Source organism: Herpailurus yagouaroundi, unplaced genomic scaffold, assembly GCF_014898765.1.
Source record: "Herpailurus yagouaroundi ecotype Mexico unplaced genomic scaffold, PumYag 187, whole genome shotgun sequence".
NCBI lineage: Eukaryota > Metazoa > Chordata > Mammalia > Carnivora > Felidae > Herpailurus > Herpailurus yagouaroundi.
This window is the reverse complement of record NW_024412418.1, coordinates 24,053,592-24,062,869: the sequence shown is the minus strand read 5'-3', so window position 1 is coordinate 24,062,869 and position 9,278 is coordinate 24,053,592. Positions and strand designations below refer to the sequence as shown.

Here is a 9,278-nt window from a genome sequence, read left to right as displayed (position 1 = left end):
TTCATAGGAGGTAACAAGCTATTCCCAACATAATCTGACATCCCTGAAGCAGAGGAGGAAAAAAACATAAAAGTGTTAGTATGAAGGGGACCTGGATTTGAATCAGTGATTTTCTTCTTACTCATGAGATTCCCTTAAACAAGCTCTTTGGCTTTCCTAACTTACTCCTTTGTAACAGGGAGGTAACCTATCTCCCAGTCATTAGTGTGTCATTAATTCTCAAAGTTTCTGGCATAGGACCTGACAGAGAAAACGGAAAATGATAAATTATGTCATTTAAACTCCCAAACTTTTCCACTTTGACCTCTTGGTATAGGAATCTAAAATGTCATACGTTTCTGCCTCCTCAAAATGTTTGACTAAACAAATTATGTCCTTCCCTTGATGTCTTGAGAATCGTCATAATGACCATCTACTGCATTGTGCTGTAGCAACACTGGAGATAATGAACCAAGGAGATCCATGGCATTGGTGCTGGGGCTTGAACATAATTGAGTCCTGTGGTCTCCTTTCTTACAGTGCCTTGTCATTACTGTGACTGAGAAGCCATAATCAAGTTTGGTAGAATTATATATACGTGTATAAATAAGCTCAAAAGAAGGCCTCCCCCCCCCTTAAGTTTTTGGTAACTTCTCTACTTACTACTCATTTTCATGGTACAGTTGAGATAAATTTTTATTTTTTGCTGACTTTGTAACCTTGTACAAGAGTAACTTTTGCTTAAAAATCCCTATCTGACTTTGTTACAAAAATAACACCATTACCAGTTAGCCTTGTAGCAATAATTAGGCAAGTTTTAAAAATTTATCCCCAGACATACTGAAATCTTTACAGATGAAACATGTCTTAGATTCACTTCAAAATAATCCACGGGGTAGGGATGCCTGGATGGTTCGGTCCATTAGACGTCCAACTGTTGATTTCGGCTCAGGTCATGATCTTGCAGTTCATGAGTTTGAGCCCCACTTCAGGCTCTGAGCTGACAGTGTGGAACCTACTTGGGATTCTCTCTGTCCCTGTCTCTCTCTGCCCCTCCCCTGCTTACGCTCTCCATCTCTCTCAAAATAAGTAAATAGACGACAAGAAATAATCCAAAGGGCAGATGGATTAGAGCGAGTTAGTGCATGGGACGCAGATGAAACAAGATTTACCATGTGCTGTTGATAATTGCCACAGTTGGGTGATGGGTACCTGGGGTGAAGGCTGAGGTGATGGGAAGGGTAATTATACTATTCTTTTTGTTATGGAAATTCCAGACACAAAGTTAAGTTTAAAACAAATGAACAAAACCAAAAGCTGATGTCTCACATTAAGAAGAATTGGGTACTGGTTTGGTTTCTTATCTGTTGTGTAGGATTTAGCTATTCACTTAAATTTCATCAAGTCCTCTATTTTCTCGTCTGTAAAATTAGGGCTCGATGATTGTGAATATTTATAGCTAAGCATTTGGGCAACTGACTACATTTGGTGTCATAAAGGATTACTTATCATTTGCTTTTATTATTTAGTTTTTTAAAGTGATCTCTACATCCAGGATGCCTGGGTAGCTCAGTCCATTAAGCGTCCAACTCTTGGTTTCAGCTCAGGTCGTGATCTTACCATTTGTGAGTTCAGTTCAAGCCCCACATCAGGCTCTGTGCTGACAGCATGGAGCTTCCCTGAGATTCTCTCTCTCTACCCCTCCCCTACTCACACTGTGCCCCCCCCCAAAATAAATAAACATTAAAAAAATTAAAAAAAAAAAGTAATCTCTACATCCAAGGTGGTGGGGCTTGAATTTACAACCCCGAGATGAAGAGTTGCACGCTCCACCAGCTAAGCTAGCTAGGATCCCCAATCATTTGCTTTTAAACAAAGACCTAATTAATGGTAGTCTCTTAAAGTTCACAATTTGTTTTCCATGAGTTATCATTCAGACTCAAGATGCAATAGTGTTTCCCACTACATGCATAGCACAATCTACCACATAGTTGAGGTATCTGCTATTCTATGTTTTAAATGAAATGTGAAGTTTTCGGTAACTTGAATTTTGGAGAAAAAAACACTTCTAGCTAGATTTTTTTCCAAGTTATGATTTAATATTTATCAGATGTGTAAATAAACAAACATGATAGCAACTTTAAAAACTTGTGAATAGTTGGCCTTACAAAATTACATCACACTGTAAATAAATCCCTCCCGCATTTTATACAAACTACATGATTTTGATATACAAAGATTCTGTTTTTATTACACTGACAATGTACAACCAAGACTATTTACAAGGCAAAAAAAAGTATATAAACCACAATTTAACATTCTGCTACTGGCAGCCACTACAGTGTAGGAGGTAGCTTTAATTAAACGAAATGAACAGAAGCCACATTTCCCAACTTGTGTTCTAAAAATAATTTACATAAGATAAAAATTCATTATATGCACATTATATACAGTTTAACTATTAAACTGCAAACTAGCTTAATGTTTTTTAGTATATCCTGAATAACTAATATGGCAGTGGGTTTGCTATTGATTTAGCATATGGTTCAAAAAACATTTATAACTTTAAGACTCCACATAGTGACATGTCAAAAGTCCATAGATAAGAATCAAGTAAAATTTTTAATTGTTAAAGACACAGGCCTAAGCTTTATTCTTTTTCTTAAATGACAGATTTGTTTTATCTCACAAGGACACAGTATCTGAACTGTAGCATAGGCTCTTTCGTATTTAAATCACAGTAAGGTGAAAATGTATGGAAGCTACCATGTAACAGCACAGGTTCAGGAGAATCCAGCTCACTAAGAAATAATTATAAGTGCTTTGTGTCATAATTACTCCCAATTTCTTCCAACTTAATACAATAATTTACCACTGTTTATTTTCTGCGTAATTCAAACTATATGTAGATAACATACCAACAAAATTGGAAAATGTCAGCTCAGCCAATGATACTAAGAAATGTTTTTTAACGAGAACATTCCACAGAGCCATCAAGTCCCTCAGATACTATTAAAATCCCATATCAGTTAGTAGTTTAGCCAAATCTACCAAACCCACACAACAATGAGTCCTTTACTTTTTCCTAGTGTGGTCACAAGACACTGAGGGCAAAATTACTGGGTTTGCACCACAGCGAAGCGTGAGCACTGAAAACACACGTTCAGCTATTCTTTTAAAATCTAACAGTTGTTAATATTGTTTTAAAAACATCTTCAGGTTTTAGGTTTATAAATCACTTAAACAGAATTTATGATTCTGTTGTGTGAAAGATGGGACCAGAAAATGCAATCAGGCGATGCCTACTCTTCTGTTCTCACAGTTTTACCTGGGAGACAATCCCTTTTTTGGCCCTGCAGTTAAGTTGTCCTGAGATTAATGATGAACCATTAGGTAAAATTAGCAAGACTTTTTCTTAGCTACATAAAATCACATTTTAAAATATTCTTAAAAAAATATTAACAGCTGTTGTTCACCTTGTGCTTAGTTCAGATCGGTATAAATCTGCTTCTCATGGATCAGGAAAACCTAACATGATATTGCTATGATATACAAAAAATTTTTCAAGTTATAAACCTGTTCCAAATAGACCACACATTGCTTGCACGTTGCATTTTCCATTGACTGACAGGTTAGGCACTTGTTCCTTGAGAACGTCTGGTTTCAGAAATCAACTGCCCCCCTTCTCCTCCTTCTAAGTGACACACCAGGCAGTGATCCCAGAAGTGCTTCCCAGATGAAAGGTCAGACCAGGGTTCTTCTCTAAATGCTGTGATTTTGGTTGATGGGGGAAACAGTTACAAACACACCAGTTCAGTCTTTGACTCTCGGTAGATTGTAAGCATAGCGCACCAAAGGGAATCCTCGACTTTGATAGAAGCAGGCTCGTCCACAGGCCTGCACCTGGTCCGAACTGTCTGAGACGAAGGAATCCTCTTCGTCTGCATAATCAGAGTGGGCGGATTGCGTGCCACAGTCGGACCAATAGCTGTCCGGTCTTTGGCAAGAACCCACCGCCAATGCAGGACAGCTGTGTGATTTTATTAAGTGTTTGCAGGACACTGGCTTTGTCAAAAGAAAGGACTCACAGCAGTCACACACGGCCAGGTTACCCTGCAAATGCGAGTACATGCCACAGTCATAGTAGAAATCCTGTTCCACGCAGCCAGCCTGGCTACCGATGGACACTGACACCGATCCGCTCTTCTTGGTAATGTGTCGCTTCAGTGACTTCCAGTCGTCTTTAAACTTTGGGTTGAAGAACACATAGAGGACTGGATTCAGGCAAGCGGGCAACGGGAAGAAGATCAGAGTGACAGACTTCATAATTTCAGGGCTGATGGAGACCGCAGTGATCAACGGCGCAAAGGAGAAAAACGCAACAGGGCAAAAAAAGATGCAGTTGGTGAAGATGAGCCAGGCAACGTGCTTAATCATGCTAGAATGTGCGTTCTCTGAAAGGTCCTCCTTTTCCAAGATGCAGTACAGTTTTGTGTAGACGATGGCCATTAATAAAAACGCCAGGGAGTTTAACAACACTAAGGTTACAGTGAATCCTAGAGATGGCGTTTCTCCCGTGGGGAATGGCAAGCAGAGGGGTGAGGCAGAATACTCCCCGCTGTGGAAAAGTGGAAAACAGCCTGCCACTGCAGCTCCCAGAAAAGCAAGAAGGGCAGCAGCCTGGAAGTGCTTGAGATGACGGCTTTTCCCGTTTTTCATGACATCTTTTGCAGATAAGCTTCTTTCGACAGCTGCCAGCATTAATAGAAATATGGCACTTTCGGAGGAGAAAATTGCAAGAAACCCGGCTATCCTGCACCCATTGCCAATCTCCCACCAAATGCCAAATTCAGCAAATCTGCCCCAGGACACGGCGTCCAGAAAAGTTAAGATGCCGGTGTAAGCTCCCATGAATAAGTTGGATACAGAAATGAGGCCTATGAACAGTTTGGAGGAAGGCAGTGATGTACAAGATGCAAATGTGGTTAAAATGACCAGCAGGTTGAAAAACACTGCAACCAGGAAAATGAACCACACGGTAAGACGGATCATCCAACTTCCCAGTAAGTACTCGCAGGGCTTAAAGGCACCTAAAACAAGAGAGAGAAATAAAAGACAATTTAGAAAACACCATATTCCCGTACGCTCTGGACTGCAAGAAAAATAAGGATGGTTAATCTAGCATAATTAAATCTGCTGCTACAACTGAATTGAACCAAACTGAAAAGATGACTATTTCTTAGATATTTTAGTCACTGGACTAGGCTATTTTAAAAATAACTGATTTGGGGGTACCTGGGTGGCTCAGTCAGCTAAGCGTCAGACTCTTGGTTTTGGCTCAGGTCATGATCTCACGGTTCGTGGGGTTGAGCCCTGCATTGGGCTCTGTGCTGGCAATGTGGACACGGCTTGGAATTCTCTCTCTCCTTCTCTTTCTCAAAATAAATAAGTAAAGCTAAAAAATAATAATAAAATTACTACCATTGAGGCATATTTGAAAATTTTTAAATAAAAATAACTGACTTTAATTTCTTTTATTAAATATTTGATAAAGTCATACCAAATGCATATATATGCATATATATATATATATATATATATATATATATATATATATAGGACGGTGCCTCATATATGATAAGTACTTGATACACTGAAGGCTTGGAATTAGATAAACTAGGGCTTTAATATGGGGTTCATAACTTGCTATCTTCCTTAAGAAAGCAACTTAAACCTCTATAAATTTCATTTTCTCACTTGTGGACAATAATGCCTATTTTATAGCATTGTGTAGCTTAAATAAAATTACATCCATGAGATATGCAAGAAAGTTACTAGGTACAGAGGTGGACTTCTATAAATACTAGGTCCTTTTCTTTTTCCTTCTTTTTTTTTTTTTAATATTTATTTATTTGTGAGAGAGAGAGAAACAGCACAAGCGGGAAAGGGGCAGAGAGAGAAGGAGACACAGAATCTGAAGCAGGCTCCAGGCTCTGAGCTGTCAGCACAGAGCCCAATGCGGGGCTAGAACTCACGAACCGTGAGATCACGACCTGAGCTTAAGTCAGCCGCTTAAGCAACTGAGCCACCCAGGTGCCCCTAGGTCCTTTTCTTCCTCCTTCCCAGTCCCAATACAGCTTTTAGAAATTATGTATGTGTATGTATGTACATGTATATATGTGGCTTTCAAGGGCAATCTGATGAAGCAGATTAAAATAGGTATAATTATACCCACTTTCCATCCAGAGAAATTGAGACGTCAAAGTGTTCAATAGACTTGACAAAAGTTATTCAATAAGACAATAAATAGAGTGAGGGCAAAACCACACTGATGTTAGCTATTCATACAAAGCCACATCCAATAAAACCCTGTGAAATTTAAACTAGAATTGCAAGAACTAATTTAGTAACTAAATTGTATGTACTTTGACGGGCTAGTTATGTCACAAATGACAACTATTTTATTTTAAAATTAGTAAAGGAAAACTAAATTTTGTTTACAAAGCTCAAGAAAACTATGTATTACAATTGCCTAAAACACATGTTCTGATGTATCTTTCTGAACTGTCATGAACTTTGATACATCCCACATTTTAAATTGCTGAGACATTCACAGACCTTACAAGCCAGCTCAGCAACATTTATATCTATCTGACTTCCAAATATCACAAGAAACTTAAAAAAATCTTTATCCTCCCCCCCCCCCACCCCCTTAGGAAATGTTAGGAGGAAGCTTCCACCTTTATCCCTGTATCTGAACTCATCTTCCTTCAAGGAAGAAGGAGTAGCTCATCTGACCTGAGAGAACAGGACTTCCTTTTGGAAGTGTCTGGTAGGTGGAGATACTCTCCCCTGGGAAGCAGGCTCCACCCAGTCACTGTCTGAAAACTGGCTGCCTCCTCCAGTTCTAACAGATGGATCCCACTTCTCTGCTACTCCCTGCTTCTGCGTGAGCACATGGGGGTCTGTGTGTTACTACAGCTGAGTGGGGAGTCAAGCCCGCAGTGTAACTCTACCACAGTGGGGGGAGTGGGGAGGAATCTTAGACCAACTTTCTTCCTGACTAAGGTTTAAATTCAGTGTAGAGGAAATGGAATCCCTGCCTGTTCAGGTCTAGTCTCCTCTTTAACAAAGCTGTTCCCTTCTCATTGGGTTGTCAGTTCCTTATGCACATTCTCTAATACAAGAACCCCAGTCAGGCCAGTGAGCAAGCTCCACCCTCTTAACTTCCAACAATTAATTCAGAACCTAGATAATATACACTGCCTAGGCTGAAATGATTCTTGCCAATTCCATTTGCTCATCTGGTCACTTTAAGCTCATTCTCAACACAGGCACTGTGCTAAGTATTAAAAGAATACATACACAGCCCCTTAAAAAGCTCACAATTCAGCAGTCATCATTAGAAAGTCCATAATACTTTTGATTCTGAGTAATAAACTCAATATTCAGATCATCCCATGTTATTATATTAAAAAAAAATTCTACTTCATAGCACACCAGTTAGCCAATTATTTATTTTTTTTCTTTTACAGTAAAATTCCAAATCTATCTTCCCTGATAGATGAGGCAGAGTCCAACATTATGGTCACAACCAAATATGTGGTCTCATTTTAGTAACTTTCCCAAGCCCACTGAAGTTCAATGAAATAAAGTAGAAAGAAAAGGAAAATCAAAGTTGCATTAAAAAAAAAAAAAGGTTACACTAAAAATCCTTGCAGATCAGTAAGTCCTAGAACTGGTCGCTAGAGTTAAAGAAGCATTCAGAAAGTGCTTCTCGATTTTGCATGCGCATAACCCTCCAGGGAACTAGGTAACACGAAGACTCTGAGTCAATAAGTCTGGGACAGAGATTCTGCAAGGGACGCCTAAGCTCCTGGTATGCAGACCACCGCTTGAGGCAGAAGGCCTTGTGAGATCATCTAGCACCACTCCTGTTACAAAAAATCACATCCCGCCCCCAAGTTTTAGTTCTATGTGCCTAATGTTTATTTAGAGCAAGACACTACAGCAAAATGTGTTGGGCATACCTGTGGAGGGCGTACAGTGGATAATTATTTGACTGTGTTCTTCATTCTCTGCACTGCTCGTGACACTGGCTGCACCCGTGGGACCTGAATAGATAACGTAAACTGCTTAATTCCAGTTTTATGCAGTTCAAAAGAACCATACTTTCCTGCAATCTTCTCTCTTGTACATGAGTTGAGTTCAGCTTCCATGAGGCTTAATAACATACTAAAGATGCAAGTAACACAGTCTATGCCGTTTTCTCACATATTTCCTATTTATTATTCAAAAATGATTACAATAACAGAGACTTGAATTAATGTCATAAAGCACATTCTATTTTAAAAAGTACATGCACTCGCCTTTATCCTTTGCCACACTGTGGTCCTGGAGGCTGGTATCTTCTGTGTTTGAATGTGCATAAGAGTCACAGCCCCAAAATGCACAGCACTGATAAGCATATGGTACTGATAAAGACCTGGAGAAAATTGCAAAATCTACATTGAAGAACAACTTCACAGACATGCTTTTGTTTTGTAAAAAGTATTTCAATGTTTAAGTGCCCTAGGAGTCAGACCTGACTGTCACATGCTTTAAAAACTGGTCATTAGCCTCTCTGGGCCTCAGTTTCCTCATCTGCAAAAAGAACTCGGGTAGGTGACACCATGAATTTCTCTTTTCATATAAGATGTGCTTTTAAAAGCTGAATTTAAAACAAACCATATTTACAATTTAGGAGTAATACCGCAATTTAAAGTGAAATCTTATCAGACTCCCTTTATACGTGAATTTACCATGCTTAATTTATCATAGGATACTGGTAGTTTCATTTCATATTAATGTCCCAGATCATTTGCGACTTTACACCATTAAATGAATTTACTTTGTTCACATAAGTGTAATAAAAATATTTATTTTCTTCTCCCACAGTAATATCCCCAAGCCTTGTCCCTACTATATCAAATATCTCTATGAAGTATTACACTCTGTATCAATTTTCTGTACGTTCACACTTATGTGGTTCTCCCTACATTGTTCATGACAAATCTACTGTATAAAAAACCAGTCTGATGAATGGCTACATTATCTCCTGACAGCCTCAAGGGCTGGAAATTCATGTTCTCAAAAAGTAAGGTATAATGCTCATGTTCTTTTTTTTTTTTTTTTTTTTTTATCAAATTTGTGAGGACTGAGGTAGAAAATACTCTTAACTTATGGCCTCCCAGAAAATCTGGGAACCACAGCCCAAAACTAGCCTACTCTATATTTTAGGGGTGCACCATAACCCCAAC

At 38.9% G+C, this 9,278-nt stretch overlaps 1 protein-coding gene across 1 annotated transcript in view; it reads right to left on the bottom strand.

Annotated features, from left to right (window-relative positions):
* Positions 1-2,052: 2,052 nt before the first annotated feature.
* The window catches only part of LGR4 (leucine rich repeat containing G protein-coupled receptor 4), a 103,902-nt gene continuing 96,676 nt past the window's right edge, over positions 2,053-9,278 (bottom strand). The window contains exons 16-18 of the mRNA XM_040495574.1: positions 8,349-8,464; positions 8,010-8,093; positions 2,053-5,069 (exon numbers count right to left, since the gene is read on the bottom strand). Of these exons, the coding sequence (XP_040351508.1) occupies positions 3,793-5,069; positions 8,010-8,093; positions 8,349-8,464 (1,477 nt within the window). The 3' untranslated portion in view covers positions 2,053-3,792. The remainder of the gene's footprint in view (positions 5,070-8,009; positions 8,094-8,348; positions 8,465-9,278) is intronic.